This window comes from Betta splendens, chromosome 8 (genome assembly GCF_900634795.4).
Source record: "Betta splendens chromosome 8, fBetSpl5.4, whole genome shotgun sequence".
In the NCBI taxonomy this organism is placed as follows: domain Eukaryota; kingdom Metazoa; phylum Chordata; class Actinopteri; order Anabantiformes; family Osphronemidae; genus Betta; species Betta splendens.
The window spans coordinates 9,575,394-9,596,625 of NC_040888.2; the positions used below are offsets into that span (position 1 = coordinate 9,575,394).

At 43.3% G+C, this 21,232-nt stretch overlaps 1 protein-coding gene across 8 annotated transcripts; it reads left to right on the forward strand.

Annotated features, from left to right (window-relative positions):
- The first annotated feature begins 326 nt into the window (after positions 1 to 326).
- Positions 327 to 10,248, forward strand: copz2 (COPI coat complex subunit zeta 2). 8 transcript variants are annotated; one of them, XR_005897954.2, is made up of 11 exons: positions 2,194 to 2,350; positions 2,432 to 2,500; positions 2,840 to 2,924; positions 3,109 to 3,200; positions 3,798 to 3,853; positions 4,471 to 4,548; positions 4,676 to 4,727; positions 4,961 to 5,065; positions 5,503 to 5,541; positions 5,980 to 6,012; positions 7,201 to 8,105. XR_005897954.2 is itself a non-coding variant. In XM_029159262.3 (10 exons), exons 1-10 carry the CDS (start codon positions 465 to 467, stop codon positions 7,246 to 7,248), a joined length of 570 nt encoding a protein of 189 aa, XP_029015095.1. In that variant the 5' UTR covers positions 327 to 464; the 3' UTR covers positions 7,249 to 8,105. The 8 variants fall into 8 exon arrangements, 5 of the variants coding, with proteins under 5 accessions (XP_029015095.1, XP_029015096.1, XP_040927792.1 ...); XM_029159262.3 differs by lacking the exons at positions 2,194 to 2,350; positions 4,961 to 5,065 and adding an exon at positions 327 to 482; XR_008695321.1 differs by lacking the exons at positions 5,980 to 6,012; positions 7,201 to 8,105 and adding an exon at positions 10,027 to 10,248.
- The last annotated feature ends 10,984 nt before the right edge of the window (positions 10,249 to 21,232 follow it).

The following is a 21,232-nucleotide window of genomic DNA, read 5'->3' on the forward strand; positions in this document are numbered from 1 at the left end:
ATAAGATTATTAATTTTGCTAGTCCCTTAATTGTAAACAATTACACAATCAGCTGTTTGAAGTGTTCCTTAAGAATGGATCTACATCTAAATGAGCATAACAATAGTCCAAGGGATTATGGTGACTCAGTGTGATCAGCCCATTCCACCAAAAGATCATGATCTTACGTATATTTTTCTACATCTGGTACGAATCTTAAAAAGCAACAACTTTAATTTCCATTATACAGAATCAAAACCACACACTGCAGCAGTGTGGTTCGGTGATATGTGCACATTTTATTGTGAAAGAGAAGAGCGCGAGCACTGACGGGAACGCGCCCTGCCCTAGACGCTCCTGCTGCGGGAGCGCGCCCGGGCGGCTCCGTAAAAAAAAAGAAAAATCCGTGATCTCGGTGTGACAGCTCAGAGCTGTCCACGTCAACACACCGAGCGAGGACGGTGGTCGTGGCGGCGGCGGCAGCGATGGACTCCACGTCTCTGGTGAGCTGCTTCTTTCTGGGTTTCTGTGAATTTCGGGTTGCGAGACCCACATTTTTACAGGCTGCAGGACTGTTTGTTGTGTGCTCGGTAGTTTATGTAGAATATTGTTCCTGTTTATTAGTCCATTTGTTGCATTACGACAGTTTAGGCTGTGGACAACACTGGGGTGTAGGACGTGGGGGAGAGGGAGGACAGGCTTGGTTGGACGGTCTTTACAACCAGAAACAGGCGTAATTGATCTTTTCCTATGGATCCTAAACGTGGCCGTCGTGTCATTTGACTGTGAACGCGCAGGCCTGATCTGATCAATGTTCCACGCGCTGAAAAGCCTCACTTTTTATTGTGCGTTCAGCGATAGTGCACAGGTTGTGCAGCTTGCAGCGCGGCAACTTGTGTTGGACTAACTCCTCCACAATGGAGCGATTGAGCCGCAGCTCTGATCCACTTACCGGGTCCGGTGCGGAGCGCAACAGGACCGCACGTAAGCCCCAGCCTCGGCTCCTGCGGGATCACTTTGTAGTGACGGACCGGCGGAGACATGATGGCGCCTGAGTCACACATGAAGCAGAGAAGCTGTGACGGTGTCGTCGCTGTAGTTAAACCGCGTGTCAGTCTGTAAATGTCTGCGTGTGTTCAGCATATGCGTTCAGCTGACGTAGAGCGGAGATGGTGCCACGTCCACCGTTCGCTCTCTCTCTCTCTCTCTCTCTCTCTCTCTCCTTGCTCGCCCTGCGCGCCGCTCATTCAGCCTGTCTGTTATCGCCTCACTCTCTTACTCTAATGTAATGTAATAATCAGACAGGTGTTAAATATTTTTTCATCTCTCTCATTCTTAGTACGTTTAATTCTCCTGCTTCGACAGATTTCTATTGAAAATCTATTTTGCACACTTGTTGCTGTTAAAATAGTTTATCAGTACTGACGTTAATTAATGAGTTTAGCTTTATCATCTATTTACTTACTTGTGGCTATATTGTGAATGTGAGTTTTATCCTTCACAGAAGCCAGTAGCTGCAGTGGAGGTTGTATTTTCCCTCTGATGGATCTGGTTTTACGTTACAGACCCACAATCTCTGCTGATGAGTGGAATGTGCCAGTGCAGACACTTAAAGCCCCAAACCTATTTGTCCTCATTGTTTTGTGCAACATTTAGAAGATTTCCACCACTGCACATAGCTCAGTGTTTAATATAAGCAACAGGTTTTCGGTGTAAAATACAGAAGGCTGCAGCCAACTTTCTATTTATATTTGCACAGACAATGACGGGAGCAAGCGCTCAGCGGCAAAGTTATATAACAACTCAGACTAAAGGAAAATACCATGAAAAGAAAGTTCCAAAAGTGAGTTTGATATAAACAGATGAATATGTAGAGCCTAGTTAAAAGTCAAATAAAGTCAGCAGAGCATCAAACTTTAAAAAAATGTTATGTTGTTTATTAAAACACCATTGTTTTATTTCCCACTTTAATCAAAATATGAACATTTCAGTGCAGGACTAGTTTGACTGTAAATAAATCATTGGGAAAAAGGTGAATCTCTCTATATTTTATCACACTGAAGTCTAAGCACTAATCCTCCACAAATGCTTTATACTTAAAACTTAGTTTGAATTCAACAGTTCATCTTGGTCCTGGTCTAAGTTCTGTGATACACTCTGACTGTGAATGTATACTAGTCAGTGCATAACAGAACTTTGACCCGGTCTGAAAACTCTTCAGGACACATGGGCGTGTGGATGAAAGATGAGGGATCGGAAGCAAAAGCAAAGCTATGCAAACTGGGATTATAGCCTGGAGACAAGCGTGCCAACTGGTTGGACTGGACACAGTCTGTGTGTGAATGTGTGGACTGGAGAAAATGCTGAGCAGGTGGGAGAAGGTCCACGTAGACGCTGGGCCTCTGTCCTGAATGAGTGAATATTTAAAGATGTCCTGTTGTTTGTGTTGCAGGAACCTTCCCTCTACACGGTCAAAGCCGTTTTTATCCTGGACAACGACGGCAACAGGCTTCTCTCAAAGGTAAGAAAGACGGACCAGCGACCACAACTCATCAGCTGCCTCTGAAGCAGGGACATGGGGGGGTTGTCCTTTTAAATGCAGCTGTCTATTACCCACAATGCTTTGCTTTGGCACACTCAATTATTATACAGGGCCAAAGACTTCATGTCTGAACACTGCAGGCAGTTAGTATCAGCAAATGACTGAAAAAAAATCCATATGTGTAATATTTTGTAGCTGCGATTTGCTGCCTAAACTTTATTTAAACTTTATTATTTCTATTATGTTGAGGCTTTACCTTGTTTCTCACTAACTATCATTCTTTGTGTGACTGATCTGTTTGGGTTGATATGCTTTCAGTACTATGACCCTGAGCTGTATCCCTCCATGAAGGAGCAGAAGAACTTTGAGAAGAACGTCTTCAACAAGACGCACAAAGCCGACAGTAAGTGTGTTCATAACGGAGCTTCAAACCAGCAGAATCAACGCCCGCAGCCTGACCCCACCGCTGGCGTCATTATTACCCATCCAGGAGATTTGTCTATCATGCAACCTCACACTTAGTCCTTCTCCGTCATAAGCCAACAGCAGGTTTATCTGTTTTCCATTTCCTCTCTCACCTGTTCTAGACGAGATCGCGTTCCTGGAGGGGATGACCATCGTCTATAAGAGCAGCATTGATCTCTTTTTCTATGTGGTGGGAAGTGCTCAGGAGAATGAGGTAGGGGGTTTGTGCTGTACATCACCTCGACCTGCACAGTGTTGACACATTTACTCCACAAACCTTTAACAACACCAGCAAAGCGATCCTGTTAGTGATGAACCCCTAAATGTGCCGCACGCCTTGGTCTAAACACACAGACTCTATGTTTACAGCGCATTTGTCAAACAGGAAGTGATGCAGGAAGTAGAATTATCGAAACCAACATGATTATTTTATCACACTCCACATTATATTTAAGTTCATATATTTGCCAGAAAGGTTTCAATGTTCAGATCAGGAGGTTGCAGCATTTTTAAACCAGTATGACATCAACATGGAGGATTTTGATGAACGCTTTCTCTTCCTTTTTACCTCTGGAGCAGCAAAAATCCAGTTCCTGCTACAAGAGATTAGCTCGACTAAAAATGTGACTTTAAGTAGCCTGATGCTAAATATAGCTAATAACGATAAGTGTAGCTGTTCAGCTCCTACACTGCTATGAAATGATTCAAGGTGTCGTTTTAGCTGTAACAAGTTTTCAAATGGTCCTCGTGACGTGTTTGTTCGGGCCCTGAATAATTAAATGCACAAACTACAGCTTGTTTCTCTCCACAGCTGATGCTGATGTCAGTCCTCAACTGCCTGTTTGACTCCCTCAGTCAGATCCTCAGGTACAGTCCTTCACCGAGACACAAGCAAAGGCTTAAATAATTGACAGGGTGAATTACATCAAATGAAAAAAAAGCCGCCTCAGTTACACAGAAGCAGAATGAGTCCAAGACCCTCTTTACTCAGCATTAGCTGGCAACATCCGTGCATGTGTGGCAGGTTCCCTCAGTGCTCACTGCAACATTAACAACCGAACTACGGCTGTCATGGTTGCTATAGGAACCAATGCGGTAGTAATGCAGGGCGTGGGCATGGAAACATAAAGATATGACATCGTACAGTGTGGGAGATCATTGGCTGCTCTGACCTGCCCTTTGAAGTGCGTGGTGGCGTAGCGGTGAGCTCCGCTGGCTCGTTAGCGAGGTCGTGAGTACGATTCCGTCTGAGTGCGTCTGGGTCAGAGGCACGAAGGTTAATGTTGGCCCAGTGATGCAGGAGCGACCTGCTCAGACCTCCATTTAACCGTTTGGTACTGATCAGGAATGAGGTTTTCACTCACTGCTTGTCAGTGGGAAATATTAAGGTTAAAATCCGATAAGGTAGAAAAGTGCTGTCATTTACCAACAGTCACTGACATCAGTCCTGGCAGTTTGTGAGTTGCTCTTGTTTTGTGTTGCAGGAAAAACGTGGAGCGGAGGTGTTTGCTGGAGAACATGGAGGGAGTGTTCCTGGTGGTGGATGAAATCATCGATGGAGGGTAAGTGAGATCCTCCTCTGTACGTCCTGAACAGGATGTTTTACTATTACTGTAGAGCTAAAGTCTTCAGCATTGATCCTTTACTGGATGGAGCCTTTGCTGATCGGTTGCTCCACTGTGTTGCCAGGGTGATTCTGGAGAGTGACCCCCAGCAGGTCCTACAGAAGATCAACTACAGGGTAAGACGACGAGTCCAACCAACATCACGTCAGAAAAAAATCAAATAAAAGGAATCATCGGCCGTATGGTATTCAGGGAACATGCCTGTACAGAGTAGCTCATTTTGTAGCATCCTACGGCTTTTCCTCATGGGCTCCTTGTCTCCTTGTCTCCTTGTCTCCTTACCTCCTCTTACATGTTTTACCTTTCTCTCTCTCCTTCTCCCGGCGTCGCCTCTTCTGATTGGCGTCAGCTAATGTCAGAGCAAGCCTATGGCTTCGTCCTGTTTGATTACATCACCGGTAACCTAGAGGGACAGGCAGACAAGAGCCCGCGGCTGTAGACAGACAGACAGAGGGTGAGGAACAGAGCGAACAAAGGCAGAGAGAACGAATGAATGAAGCAGTGAGTGAGGGACAAAGGAGGGACGAGCAGCAGATGAGGTGAATGGGAGCATGCTGACTAATGGGTGAACAACATGGCTGCAGTGTTCTTCAGCTTTAACACTACCTGTTGCTGGTGCCAGAGGAAAAGTCAGACTTCATCCTCAGGGACACGTTTGACAAGAGTTGTTGGGACATTTGAGTCTGTGGACGAATGGAGCGAGTTGGGATCGGCTGCACTGACCCATCTAATGGCTTCACCGTGTTAGCACTGACCTGTGTGTGTGTGTGTGTGTGTGTGTGTGTGTGTGTGTGTGTGTGTGTGTGTGTGTGTGTGTGTGTGTGTGTGTGTGTGTGTGCGCATGACCTGATTACTTTGTCATACATGCAGTGATGCAGTTTTGTGTTACAGGCGGATGACAACCCATTATCTGAACAAACTGTGGCCCAGGTAACACACACACACACACACACACACACATACAACTACATGTGCAGTTTGTCAGGGATCACAAACTGAGCACTTGTTGATCCCTGTTGCTAATAAGTAAAGCAGATGTTAAAATACATAATCAGAACTGGAACGAGCAAAGTGAGGACGTGTGAGGTGCTGAAGCTTCCTGACAGACGCACTTGTATGAACTGCAGGTCATTCTGTAGCATTAACTCGTTACTTGCTGGAATCAGCTCCTACACATTAACACATTACACAAAGGCACCAGTGGCTTCAGGCTGCATGTGACTGCTCTGACTCACCGTGCATGTATGTTATAATGTAGAATAGAGCACTAACAGGTAGTTGGATTATTATTAAAACCTGAACCCAGTGATTTCTGTGCTTTATTCTGATGATTGCTGCTTTTCTCTGCTGTCGCTTTAACCCTCACAGCACATAACAGAGAAACTGGCACTGACCTCTAACGTAAGTCTCTGACCTGCTACTAACATTCTACACTGAACCGTTATTTGCTACATGTTTATGCTGCTTATTTCATTTTACTGTGCTGTGTGCCATATTTGAAGGGGCCAAGCTGTATATAAAACATTACAACCATGTGCATAGCAGCCGTTACAGTTACAATTCAGCGTTTATTATCAATAAGCCTCAAACCTTAAGTAAAGACTTACCTTTAGCTACACTTTCAGTTATTCATTCATTTGCTGCACCTGGTGAAAGTTCAGGTAGGGTGACATCACATCAGCAGTGTATTGATCAGTGCTGGTGGCAGTATAAGGTTTAATAATACAACATATTCTTTATTGAGTTGTTTAATACTTCAATAGATCATAATTAGTTCAAAACATCCCACTGCGTTTTACATATGTCTTAATTAATCTATTACATAGTAAGAAGCACGGATAGAAGCGTCTGTAGCTGAGTTCACCCTTCTGGGAACGTTATGGGCTTCATGTGCCACCTGCTGTCAGGATGAAGGAAACGCTCAGTGAAGAGATATTATAGGGAATTTAGATGCTTCATGCACAGTCAGACACAAACAGCTCGACGTTAGTAACCACAATATTTCAGGTGAATTCAGCCGTTTTATATAGAGAATCATCTGGAATAAAGTAGATGCTATAAATACTGTGAGACTCCTCGAAGCGCTGACAATAAAGTAATTTATATTTATATTTCACATTAATATTGCATTTAAAAAGGGACACGCGTCATGCTAACAACAAATCTACCTTTTAAACCTTTTTAATCTAAAATAAAACGTCAGCCTCGCATCTCGATTCACACACTTGTTTGCTCTGCCATCTAGTGGTTGTATCACGGTACTGCAACGCAAAGAACCGACTATGAGTAGTACATGAAAACCTGAATAATCAGGTATAAAATCAGATATATTGCATTTAGGTTATGTTTTACTTAATCTGAATACAAACATTAACATAACTTAACTGGAATCAACAACATTTTAACTCCAAGCGATTACACTGACTTGTTAGAGAAAACATATCAGCATTGACTGAGTTAAATCTGATTATATGTTACAGTACATATCAAATCAATACCTCAAACGAGGCAGAAGTTTACTTATATTTTTATTCTCTAGGTATGTGTATTATTATAACAGCATTTCTGTCTTCTGTCTATGTTTCCCAGGTGCTGCAGTCAGCGAAGGAGCAGATCAAATGGTCCATACTGAAGTGACACGAACAGCAACATGTAGAATTCACTAGTGAACATTAGTCCCAGAGTTATTTTTGTAGAAACGCACTAAAAAGGGAAGATGGTTACAGCTTTATAGAAGAGTTAAGCAGCCCGTGATGTTGCTTGATGACATTTAGTTATGTTGTGTGTGGTGTCATTAACTTATTTGCTTGGGTGATATAGGGATGCAGAGGCCAAATCACACCAAGATGTTTAGTGTGTTTCACTAATGAAGAGCAGAGCATCTCAACGCAGTCAGTAACAGAGAACTCATGCCTGGTGGCATTTTATTCATTGGTTTATGTTTATTTTGGTGAAGCAGGATTTTTCACCAGTATTTTTGTTTTGGTTGTTGAAATTTGAACAGCTTTCTGTACACAAAAGCCATTGTCCCACAAACTGTAGCACAGCGTAATCACTATTGTTACTAAGTCAGGAATTCATCCTGGAAAATGTTACTGCTGCATATGTGATTCAGTTTTGATCTAAATCTGCTGCAGTAACATTGCATAGGAGGTGTTGACTCGTCCGTCATCTGTCACTGACTGCTTAGTTCAGGACACACGTCCTAATGTGTTAAATGTTAAATGTTACTGTAACTTCCTTCTAATGACATAATTCATTTTTATGGCACCTCAAACACTATAAAACTCTGAATGCAGCTTTTTGCTGGCTGCATTGCAATGAAGTTATTATCATATGCATGAGTCCACATAAGTTATGAAATATTTTTATTGGAAAGGAAAAACGTCCAAAGACAAACTAGCGAAAACATTTATTTTGTTTACATATTTATCACAGATTTAAACTGTTTACTGTCCACTATTTGTGAGATTAATAATAAAACTAAATCTGCTGCTGGCGTTTTTTTTTTCTTGTGTTTAACTCTGGAAGTCTTCATTTGTTTACGATCCACAACTTCATGAATATTAGTGATCGCGTCATCAAGGGCGTTCTGTGCGTGGGTGGGGTCAAGCAGTTTACTGGTTAAACCAGGTGACGTCAGCAGACCCTGCCAGCCAATGGTTCGTTCTGCTAATAAATCCCTGTGACGTGATTGGTGGTTTCGGATTCTTCGTTTGAAAACTGTAATATTCACGAGCGTTGGATTTTATATGTTGAGAGTGATGGACTGTGAAAAACGTAAAAGACGGTCAGTGAAATTAATTTATGCGACGTGTCTAAGACCTTTAGTAATAGTATTATAATAATATATAATATAATAATAATATTCTAACTGTTGCGCTATTGACGCTATTATTAACACTATTATTCCGCAAACATTGAAGAGCGAGCTCTAGACTGAACAGCAGGAAGACAACTATACACAGACATCTGAATTAAAATGTTCAGATCAAATGCCAATGCGTGTCTTTTGGTTTGTTAGCACTAATTACTGCTTCAGTTCCAAGGTTCATAGGTTGATAAGTGGTGAGAGCGCGTATGTGGCGCTGTGATGGACTGGTGACCTGTCCACGGCCTCTGGGCCCACAGCTGGAATAGGAGCCCAGGCTCCCGTGTGATGCTGCACAATATTAATCCATCCACAGAGTGCTGTAGCTGCAGGAAGCTCTTCTGGCTGCATTACTATAATTACAAGTTACAATAGCCACATTTGTTTGTTTGTTATTATGGGAGCATCAAAATGAATGCTGACACACATTTTTGTGTTAACAACAGTAAGGATATGAATAATGGTAGATCAGTCCGAAGTTAAAGTAAACCTATGGCTCATACTGTGAAAACAGGGGAGGCGTAGATGGACCTGGGGGCCAGTACGAAACAGAATCATTGAACCCTCTCTCTCTCTCTCTCTTGCTCTCTCTCTCTCTCTCTCTCTCTCTCACTCATCATCTGAACTGCTTCATCTTCATAAAGGAGGTGGAGTCAAGGTCAGTTCTGTGTGTGAGCGCTGTGTCCTGATGATCACTGCTGATGTGATGGAACAGCCGCTTGGTTGTTACATATTTATGCTTTACAGCTGTAACAAAAAGCTTAATAACAATATTATAACTGACCATTTAAAACTTAGGCGGCTGTTTGCTATACCTTCAAATTAAAACTGGGCTTTTGGGATGCTTTGCTTTCCTTTACATAATATATACTTTATTCAGGCTCAAATAATGAACATTTTTCCATATGGCCACACGTTGGTGAGTGTTTGTCCCATTGGTGACCACAAACAAACAGGTTGTTCAGTTCATAAGTTCCTCTGGGTTTTTTTATATTCATTATGTGCAAATGCACAGTTGTGGTTTCAACTAAGAAACAATAGAGACACAAACATCTTTGCCTGGAAAGAACATTTCAGAGTTTGTAACATTAAATAACAACACAACATGTTTGATAATTATCATTTTAAATGACAAAACTTTGCTTTCACCTCCTCCAAACTTCAAACTAGACTTCATTCACATTAACGTATTAAATGAGCAGAGTTCATTTTGCGAATGTGAGGCAATGTGAGAATCATAATCTGATTTATGTGCAGTGAAGGTTTCACATTACTTTGGTGATTCTGTGCTTACATAGAACCAAGGTACATAGAACGTAAACCCAGTAAACAACAACAAGACAGTGTTAATTGCTGTTTGGTTGCTCAGTGATTAGAGCTTCAGCCTGGGAAGCAGATCCCCCACCATGGCTCCAGGTGTGTCCTTGAGCAAGACACTTCACAATAGCACCCCAGGCACTGATCCCTCAGAGGACGGGTCACAGGCAGAGATTAATGTCCCCACTGTGGGATAAATGAGGAAATCTCTCCATCTTGTTTCTTAGGAGTCCAGCGGCACACAGGAAGAAGCTGTTTTTATGACCTGAAGTTCTGGTCCGGATGTGGTACCAGGCGAAACAGCGTGTTAAAGCAGAGCACATTCACAAAGAAGTCTGTTTGTGTCAATATGTTCAAGTCTGTTGTACTTTGAAGACCAGACAAAGAAGAAGAGAAGAACAATGTCCTCAATTTAGAGATGAAATAAAGAAACAAGATAGTTGGAGAAATTAAAACACACCAGAGGGTTTGAGCTGTTAGTGCCCAGTGGCCCAGTCCACCCTCACTTTAGAAATCACTGGTTACCAGCATGAAGAAAAGGCCTGAAATAATAAATAAGACATTTTTCTCAGATACCACCAATGCAAAAACAGACTGTGCTTTATTTTGTGTCTAATTAAGAGAATATCTCACATCTCACACATATATCACAGTTCCTAAACTCCTAAGCTGCGTGCTGTCAGACTGTTGAGTTGTCCAGTCTACCAGCGGTGAGTATAAAGGATCTGCAGTATTGCTCCTTCCACTGGGGGTGGATCAGACTCCACTTAAGGAGCTGCTCTGAGCCTCCACTGTGTGATACAGTGGATGAGAGGTGTAGCTCATGATGGATGTCAGCTTGGCCAGCATCCTCCTCCACAGAGTCCAGTGGACGGCCCAGGACAGAGCGGGCCTTCCTCACCAGCTGGTTCCGCCTTTTCCTGCCTGCTCCCCGTCAGACCACAGCATAGAGAATAACAGAGGCTACCACAGAGAACCATTAAAGCACACTTCGAAGGACCTCAGCCTCCTCAGCAGGTGGAGGCCACTTTGACCCCTCTTGTACAGGGTGTCAGTGCTGTGAGTCCAGTCCAGTTTAAACTCTACATAAGCAATCTAATCTAACATTATATTGGCCAAAAACCTAAAACCTTGATGTTAGTCTGAGCCATATGTGACTAAAACCTTCAATGCATGTTCCAGCTGTCAATCAACTTCCATTTAAGGACCAGTTAAATACAAAAGAGGGTGAGCAGCGATCGGCTGACTCAACACAAAGCAATAAACCCTCATCATCATCATCATCGTCATCATCATGTTCCAGGTGTATGGATGGACTGAGTCTCCTCCTTGCCTCAGCCATGTTATCCTCCTGGAATCCCTGCTAGTCCACTTTATATGTTCCACACAGAGCCACCACCGCTGTCATTGGCTGGAGGGAATTAGCATGTGGTGCCTGATTGGCCAGAGAACTGACAGTGACAGATTAGCTCATCACTGATTGGGTAATTAAACGTGTGACGTCACCGTGTGTGGGTGGGGCAACAAAAGGGAGAGGGACACAGAGAGACGACTCTGGAAAAGAGAGAGAGAGTGAGCGAGTGAAAGAGAGAAAGAGAGAGAAAGAAAGAGGGTGGGGAAAAGCGTGATAAAGAGACCCAGCACTAACACAGAAGAGAGAGAGAGAAAATTTAGTCTCTATTATGATTTATGTGACTTTAAAACTTTTATTGGACGTCTGACAAAAGACAAAACTTATTCCATTTATACTTGCAATTGAGTTTTAATACTCTAGCGTCGTACCTCGTGTCCTTTTGGCCAAAACGTTCTGGCTAAGCACTATGTGTGAGGAGGATGATGTAATGTTTAGACCCTGTTCAGTCTCAGTTGCTGTGATGTCATAACGTCTTCAACAATTACACAGGTTTATTCTCAGGGACGCGGCATTAAAGAGCTGCGTCTCTCTCTCAGATTTCCATTAGCTCCGTCTCTGTCCGGGCAAATGCTCGGCCTGCGAACCATCACCTTTCATCTGTGGAAATGTAATTGTTTGCTGCAGCGGGCTCCAGCTGGACGCCTGGCCGCCAAAATTAATTAGCACCTTAAAAAAGGAGCGGCCGAAGCAGCGACAGCAGACGAGTCGCTGCCAACGACAGCTGGCGTCCACGGGCCAGAAACAAGAGAGCTCCTGAGAGAGTGCGGAGACCCCAGAGACGTCCAGAGGGAGCAGAGACGCCGAGAGCTGAGACCAGAAGATGGATCACAGTGTTCTGCACGTATGGTCAATGCGCTGGTCCAGGCCGGTGGGAAACTGGGCCAAACAGAACCTGTCCATCCCTGGAAACAAGCAGCTCAGCGTGATGGGCGCTCTGAGGGCGGACGGTGCCGGTTCTACGGGCTGCTCTGTAATTAACCGGCCACCGGTTCAGGCTTCGCTGTGAACGCGGACCCTTTAGCTCCAGTGGTTGGATGATGGGCCCGAAAGCCTTTATGAAACCTTTATGAAACCTTTGTAGCTCTTTGTCTGGACTCAACCCGGCACAACTCTGTCACCGAACAGAAACACAGCACAGGCCTTCATGCAGCTTGGCCACAGGCCTCTTAGTCAAATAAATGGAAGCTAAATAAATAGAAGCTGAGTCTGGCTGGAGCAAACTGAGGGGCCTCCTTCACCAGCGTCTGGTCAAAGATCATTTGTGTTTTACAAGATGAATCACTGAGCGTTACTTTTCCATCTGCCTCCACCCAGCACCGCTGCACCAGGCTCCAGGTTTCCCTCAATGTGAAGCATTTAAGATGAAGTTAAACCTAAAATGAGGGTTCAGGAGTTTAAGCGTCACCTTATCCCTTAAACCAGAACCTTCACCTTAATCCCAAATCTAAATTTGAACCTGAAAATGCACACAGCGGTTTGACATCACTCTTTATAATGGTCTGCTTTGGACCCACGAGGCACAAAAATGAGCCACACACACACACGTGCAGACACACTTTATGAAATATGCCCCAGTGCTTGAAAAAACAAACGAGCTCCACGCAGGACCTCAAACCTCTGATTGGAGAAACACAAATACAGCCGAGAGAAAAACACACTGCTACAATTAGCAAAAGGAAAACCATTTGTCCTGGTGTGAAGGTAAACACATAGAGACAAGGTAATGAAAATAGAGGAGGAGGAGGAAGAGGAGGAGGGGGAGGAGGAGGAAGAGGAGGAGCCGGAAAGCAGGCGGGTGCTTCTGATTAACTCTGAGAATATTTAACTGTTAACACTATTTAACACAACCTGCACAAAACTAAAGGTAGATACTTTTTGCAGTAACAGTTTCTCTATTTAGAGCATCACCATCTTTAAATAGAATCACTTCTAAAGACTAAAGACAGAACAGGTCAAACAATAATACTGAGGTCAGTTTTCTTATCCTATAATATTTTAAAACCGAGTGACACTGATTCAGTGATAATAAAGTTTAGTTTTTATACTGTATTGGTTTAGTTACTAATAATTGAAAATGCTCTGTTGTTTTCATTGCTGCAGTGTTCTGTTCTACCACCAGGTGGCGCCAGGAACCAGGGCAGCCGTCAGTTAACAAACACTGCTAATGGCAGTCATCAGCTGCGCATTAGTACTAAAGAAAAACACTTCAATGAATAAAATTGACATCTTTTGTGACATTGGTGTATTAATGTGCAAACATCACCAAAACTGCAGCTGATAAAAGTGGAAATGTTTCATCTTGGACTAAATGTGTGTTGTGTGTTGGGTTTGGATTTACATGAAGTGATGTGAGTCGGGGTCAGGTTCCTACTCACTCTCGCCTTCTTGCCTTTCACGCACCTTTTTCTTTTCACACGCATGGTTTTCTTGTGATTGACTCTGCGTCTGAATGCTCGTCGCACAGACAAAGGAGCGACAGGCGGCTGTGATTGGTCACGGCCGGCGTTGACGGCGCGTGATGGGAGGGAGCGGGAGCCTCGCTGCGCTGCGTCGCTCTGACGCCTGTCACGTCTTTAACTTCAGGTTCTCATCAAAGCTGTTTTATTCTTTATCTGCAGCTTCTACGTTCACGTCTTACGCGTTCAGTTTTCTTACAAAGCGTTAGTTACTTCCATTCACCTTTTGATGTGTCCAGTTCAGAAACTATTCAACCATTGGTTTAAGGCTGTTAGTGAAAGATGAGGCCTCGTGTAAAGAACAGTCCCTTCACTTTATCCACTACAGCTTTTCATTCATCGGAGCAGTTGTTACAACTTTTACTCTATTCGTGCCTTTGGTCTATTGGTCAGTTTGAATATAATAAATTTCGTGAACATGTGCTGTTTGGATAAATGACGTTTGTCCTGATGTCGGGACTTGTGGTTCAGCATTCAGAAATAAAATCATGGTATAAACTTTGTTTTATAGAATATGGATATAAATAATGAGATCATATTTGTGTTTTATGTGGGTTACACTACGCAAAGCAACACAATGTATTCACCTTCAAGATTCATAATGAGAATCAACACAGTTCCATACTGCACTCCAAAATTAGACACACACACACACATACACACACACACACACACACACACACACACACACACACACACACACACACACACGTCTGTTTATTTACAACTATTGTCAAGCATCAGTAATGGATTATAAATTAACACTAGCTCAGATTAGCTTGAACACGATGGTGTGTGTGTGTGTGTGTGTGTGTGTGTGTGTGTGTGTGTGTGTGTGTGTGTGTGTGCTCTGATTGGTTGTAATGTTTAACATATGCCTTCATGGCCGGCTGCTTACAGACAAAAACATGATGTATTAACCAAATTGAACATTAATCATTATTCTGACCTTTTTACATTTGTGGACAGAAACCAACCAGAACACAAACCTAAATCCCCGCAAACGTCTTGTACAAAATTAAGTGAATGGCTGTTTCGACATGGGACAAACAAATGTTATGTGTAACGTCAGCATTTTTACTGCATCCTGAACATTTTAACCTACTCTGAGTATCTGAAATCCTGCAGCGGGTCAGACACGAGGCTTCAACCTGCAGTAGCTGCTCACAACAGTATACAAGCACAATGTGAGCATCACTCTGCTCACTGGTCACTAGTAGCATGTTGGGAGGAGCGAGGGAAACGTGAGAGCGTTGCCTTTATATTAAGCGTTTCATCTGAATACACCTCAGAGCTGCTCTAAATGAATATGTATATTTCATTCCCTGTCCCTCACTCTCATGTGTCTCTTCTCTATTCATTCCTTCCCAGATGGACAGATCGGCCCCGTGTTTGCCCTCAGGGCACATTTGACCTGGAAGTGCTGTGATTGGTCCAAAGGTCACACAGCTGGTCTCTGATTGGTGGAGAACTTATTCTCCTGGCCTCCGCAGATTCCACCCCATACATCACTGTCAGCACAGCTTCTGTTGACACCATTATTAAAAGTCACTGTGCATGTGTGTGCGTCTTAATTCCTGAATGTGCATTGTGTATTTAGCCTTAAGCGTTTGAGGAACAACCTGAGTCTCATATAAATAAAAGAAGCTGTGGACAGAAATTCAAGCTCAGGCGGCAAAACTTCTTCAGAATTAGGAGTTGTCCTCAATATTTCTACATTATGTCAAAAGAAAAGTTAGAGAACGTTGTGGGAATGACCCAGAAATCAGCATCACCAGGTTTCCTCAGCAAAGATGACATGCTCTGTTAAATGTGGTTTAACCAGATTAAAGGCATTCAGCAGATGACGGACCTGACTGTTCTGTCCAGGATCTGATCACATCATCACCCATCGGCATCATGTTCTCACAGCAGTGAGTCAGCAGAACTCTGCTGCCTCTGCAGAGTCAGGTTCACGTCGGCCCGTTTCCCTCGGCGGAGGATGATCCTGAACAGCTCTGCAGTCCGGGGATAAACAGCTCATTACACTGGCGGCGTTCTGTGTGTGTGTGTGTGTGTGTGTGTGTGTGTGTGTGTGTGTGTGTGTGTGTGTGTGTGTGTGTGTGTGTGTGTGTGTGTGTGTGTGTGTCCGTGTGTTGGCATCGCATCCTGTTTGTCTGAGCGTCAGTGTAAAGTGTTTATCCCAGCGTAAACTGGACCAGCCCACAGGGAACAGACAGATCTGAAGGAATGCGCACCATCAACAGGATGAGATAAAACCTATGTCATCTTTGTAAACCTTTATCTGATCCGTGCTTCTGTTTTTCGCGTGCAAAGACACCGTAGCTCCAAAAACCGAGCAAAAGGCTTGGAACGAAGTGAACCCTGCTTGGAATCTGCAGGGATGAAAACACAGCTCCTAGGAAAATACATGAATTCATTTGCGTGACAAACCACAAGCCTCAAACGGATGCTGTGATATTTCACAGAGCTCCAGAATCAATACATCCTTTGAATCTTCTTATCACATGCTCACACACCCACGCGAGCAAATCACTGTCACCGTTACATGAGGCTAATCCATTAACCTGTCGCCAGCAGCGCTGATACCTTTGTGTGTGTGTGTGTGTGTGTGTGTGTGTGTGTGTGTGTGTGTGTGTGTGTGTGTGTGTGTGTGTGTGTGTGTGTGTGTGTGTGTGTGTGTGTGTGTGTGTGTGTGAGAGACCTACAGATTGGCATCAATTATCTCTGACCTGAGGTTTGGAGGAAACAATAATAAAGCTTTAGTGATGGGAGACGTCGATACAACATGAGGCAGAGACTCCCAGGCACAAGCTGACACAAGCTGCCCAACACACAACACACAACACACAGTCCTGTTGGCTCCCAGCGCCAAAGGGGCTGAGACCAGTACAGACCCACTGGCAGAAATGTGTTAGACTGAACTGAAGATGGGACTCGAGCAAGAAGAGAGACCTGTTCAGTGACAGTGTTTGGAACCTAAATTAAAAGTGACACTGGTTAAAGTAAGTGATACGAGTCTGTCATGTTCCAAACACAGAGACATGTTTATGAATAACTTCAGCTCCATTTGAAGCCAACAACGATAAACAACAAGTAATTACTCACAAGCAGAACATTTCAAATGTTATAATATCCTTTTCATTTATTCTGGCAGCTTTAGTTGACGTCCCTCGCTCGCCCCTCTCTCTCTCTCTCCCCCTCCAACCCCCCTCAAGCCGTCCATTTCCCACAACGTTGAGCATCGCAGGGAAGCGCGACACCTGCGGTGCAGCACTTCCACGGCTCCACGCGTCACCTTAGTGTCACATTTATCTGTCTTTGTGTGTGTGTGTGTGTGTGTGTGTGTGTGTGTGTGTGTGTGTGTGTGTGTGTGTGTGTGTGTGTGTGTGTGTGTGTGTGTGTGTGTGCGCGTCAGGCGGTACCAGAGCCAGACTAGACCCCAATAGGTCCGGGTCCCCTGATGCTCTCAGGGACACAGACTCACACCGAGCTCCGCCAGCTGCTCTCCTCTTCTACAGGGAATTGATGCACTTACGCCACCAGCTGAGTCCAGGAGGAGAGAAAGCATCTGTCCCTGAACACACAACCTGCTAGTGTGTGTTTGTGCTTGGTCTCATGAATGTGCGTATAAACATCCATGTGTGTGTGTGTGTGTGTGTGTGTGTGTGTGTGTGTGTGTGTGTGTGTGTTCAGAAAGTAATAATTACAATATAATATAAAACATGTGGTGTTACCATGACGATGATCTTAGTTTTGTTACTAAAGTGGACAAGACGGTTTAACATTAACATTAGTATAAGCTTCATGTTGTGACTGATGCTGAGCGATGTTAGGACAGAGTTACTATGAGTGTCCTCACAACCATCAGTAGGTCCGTGTGTGTGTGTGTGTGTGTGTGTGTGTGTGTGTGTGTGTGTGTGTGTGTGTGTGTGTGTGCGGCTGTTCCAAGGGGTTAGTTTGATTAATGCCCATCTCACCATCACTGTCTCTCTGAACGGAAAAAAACACAACCCCCCCGTTTCCCTCTCTCCTGCCCCCCTCTGCTCCTCATGTGGGCCCCACACGCTGTCAGAGCTGATTGATAGCCCAGACAATGATTGGCCCACAATATATAGAGCAAGCTGGAGAGCAAAGGAAAGGGGTGGACAGAGAGGGGGGGTGGACACAAAGTGAGGGAGTAAAGGGAGGCAGGGACGAGCGATGGAGCTCACCAATCACAGGCAGAGCTGGATGCGACGCACCCACTAAGAGCTGGAACTGAGGGGCTTTTGTTGTTGAGCTTGTCGGGTTCTTTTCAGTCCAAACTCAGTAAATCTCACTCAGCGCGTTTCTATCACATAATTGTGTGTTTGTTTGTGTGTTCCTCATACTTTAGGCCCCGCTCTTGTTTGCAGAGAGACACTGACAGTGACAATGTCAGAGTGACAACCTTTTCAGGGGTTTAACTAAGACTAGGCTGAAGTTAAGGATCAGACGAGTTTTGGTTATTTGATAGCTCACTATCAAAAGTAATGATGTGAAAAGTCATCAAACATGACACCACACACACACACACACACTCACACACACTCACACGCACACGAATCAAAGCAACACGTTCGATTTCCACCGATGCGCTGATTGCTGTTAATAGTAAAATACACAAAAACATCTGCTATAAAGAGGTACTGTAACATAGAGAAAATCATTTACAGTACATTTAATAATGTCCTAACAAGTAGAAAATTAATCTGTGTATAGCCACTAATTAAGACATTTAATTAAAAAAATAAAAATAAATAGTAATAATAATAATAATAATATACAGGTATAGACCAACGTACAGCTGTAATTAAAGTAATTGCATTGAATTCATTCTTGCATAACTATGCATTTTAATAGTATAATAATAGATACAAAGCACAAGCACAATTTTTAAGCTTTAGAATTAGGTTAATCAGAGTCAAAAGTTCTATATAAAGTTATTGCAAGATTATTTTGGTCAAATTTACAAACCTGTAAATAAATAAATAATCAATTAGTTACATTTCTTCAAGAAAACCACAAAGTTTTAGTATATGTATAAATATAGGTATTTAATACTACTACTACTACTACTACTATTACTACTACTACTACTACTACTACTACTACTACTACTACTACTACTAATAATAATAATAATAATAATAATAATAATAATAATAATAATAATAATAATAATAATAATAATAATAATAAAACTATCCAATGAGCAGCAAACTGTCACACTTTTATACAAAAACAAAACACACTCAATCAGCACAGATGCCAAACTCCTCCCACAGCCAGAACCAGCCTCTGCCAGATGTTACTGCAGCACATCTGTCACATGGGCAAAGTGTTTCAAAATACATTCTAAACAGAATGATTGAAAGAATCTGCAGTTTGTGTCAGCCACAATCAAGTCGATAGAAAATGAGAGGGAGGGGCCACTTAATGGTCTGAAGATGTTGATTCGTATCATGTGTGTTGATGAGTTTCATGTTTAAGGAGGTGACAGATAAATGTGACTCAGAAACAAACACTCTGGTGCAAAAAACGTTCCTAATAAAAACTCAGTCAAACCAGTCGAAGCTTCTTTCCATCATGTTGTCCATTACATGAAGCACCTCTCTGTGAAGGTCTCTGTGTAAGCTGGCATATTTGGCAGTTTGAGGAGCACCAACAATATAAAAGAAGTCACTTTTTCATATTTATGAAGGTTCATAGAGACAAACAAACAACCTTTAAATCACTGTTAGAAGTTTGTGGTTCAGTGACAGACTGAGAACTCTGCCTAAAATTACTGAAGCACAACCCTTAGTAAATGTGGTGTAACTCACACACCCGTCCGGTTACGAGACAGTTGTAATGAAGCGTTAGATCTGAACAAAGTTGTTGATTTTCCACTTGTTTCCGTGAAATGTTCCACATGTCCCTGAAAGCAGAACACGACAAACCTCATGTTCCTGTTAGGAAGCTGTGCCCTGATGGACGAAGTGCTCTCATTGAAAACACTGTGTGAATGTGTGTCTGCAGCAACAGCTGCAGGTTATTTTGAAACGTGAAACAAAGTTACTTCACCTTGAGAGTGCGAGACTGAAACTGTTGTTTTTACCTCTGAGGCTAAAAAAACTCACATCTTACCTGTTTAACTACAGAAAAACACTGAGACAAACAGTCAGAACACACACACACACACACACACACACACACACACACACACACACACACCCTTGAGACCAGTAATCAAAGTTACCCGTCGATGATCAATTATTCCTGAAGTAATGGATCTCCTGTCCCGTTGGAAGCCTCCCACTCGTCACACGCAGCACAAACACTCACACACCGACTCTGCTTCAGTGATTCACCTGAGTTTACGAGGAACAACACATCGAAGGAGTGAATAAAGCAAAGGTGGAAGAAAAAAACTGTGTACAATACATCCTATAGTCAAAATAGACAAATACAAGCACGTACGGACTCTGGTTTAATTACTGACTCTTGCTTTAGGCAGATTCATGTGTTTTATCTCATTGTTAAATAAATGTTCAATGAACCACTTCAGTACAACAAAGTTCAACTTGTTGAATCATAGTTAGTTCCTTGTCTGTTGCACAGAGGAGCCTCCTGGTTTACACTGGACACATCTGTCCGCTGCAGTCCATGTGTCCCACTAGCTTCATTTGATCGTCTGTTACATAGACATGAATGTAACTAAACAGGCGATTAAACATCACACCCCAGCGACGCGCGGCCGACCGAGGGTGAGACGGAACCCGACCCTGCGTCATAACGGGCCTGAAGCCTCGCGAACCTGTAACACGGTACCTTCTGTATTAATGACGTTTGCTGTGGGAGGCGTCGGGGCCCATCTGTCAGAGCTCCTCCTCCTCCCTCACGCTGACCCACAACATCGATGCTAATACGTTTATGTCACGCGTTGTCCACCTTCGTGTCAATTTCTCCTCCAAACTTGGACGAGTCTGAAAAGAGGATCATTGATCGAAATTCGAGTCGATGTATCATTAGGTCACTTATGGATGACTTAAGGTCGACTCAGGGACCAGACGGGGAGGTTTGGAACACCAGGGACAAACATTGTCACTTTTTTTTGTATATTTACATTTCATGTTTTCATTTACTCATCAACAACACAAAATAAAGAAAATTATTCTTTTTAAGTAAAGACAAATTTCTCATTCTTGTGATCTGTGTTTCTTATTTTGTGTGTGAGCTGCTGGACTCCTGGTAGCTCAATGTGGAGATCCCACCAGTGTGCCCTTGAGCAAGACACTTCACCCTAGCTCCCAGAGCAGCCAACTTCAGACAGCACACTCTCCATAAGGCCATAAGGTGGTTTTGTGTGCGGTTGTTGCTCCAGTTGTTGTTGCATCTTCATAGTGTGTGTAGTGACTGACTGAGCTGTGTTGAGCTCCTCTTTCCCGCGTTCACTTGCTCTCCGCTCTCTGTTCATCTCTGCATTTGGGCTTTACTCTATAGAATAACCACAACGTGTCTGATCTTTAACTTATCTGAGCCTCAATGAAACCTCTAAAC

Excerpts from the sequence above, each read along its gene's own strand:
- copz2 (XM_041071858.1), top strand. The coding sequence starts at position 2,225 with ATGAGGGATCGGAAGCAAAAGCAAAGCTATGCAAACTGGGATTATAGC. Across the intron at positions 2,501-2,839 it reads GCAACAGGCTTCTCTCAAAG|TACTATGACCCTGAGCTGTA; the intron begins GTAAGAAAGACG and ends ATATGCTTTCAG. Across the intron at positions 4,728-5,502 it reads TACAGAAGATCAACTACAGG|GCGGATGACAACCCATTATC; the intron begins GTAAGACGACGA and ends TTTGTGTTACAG.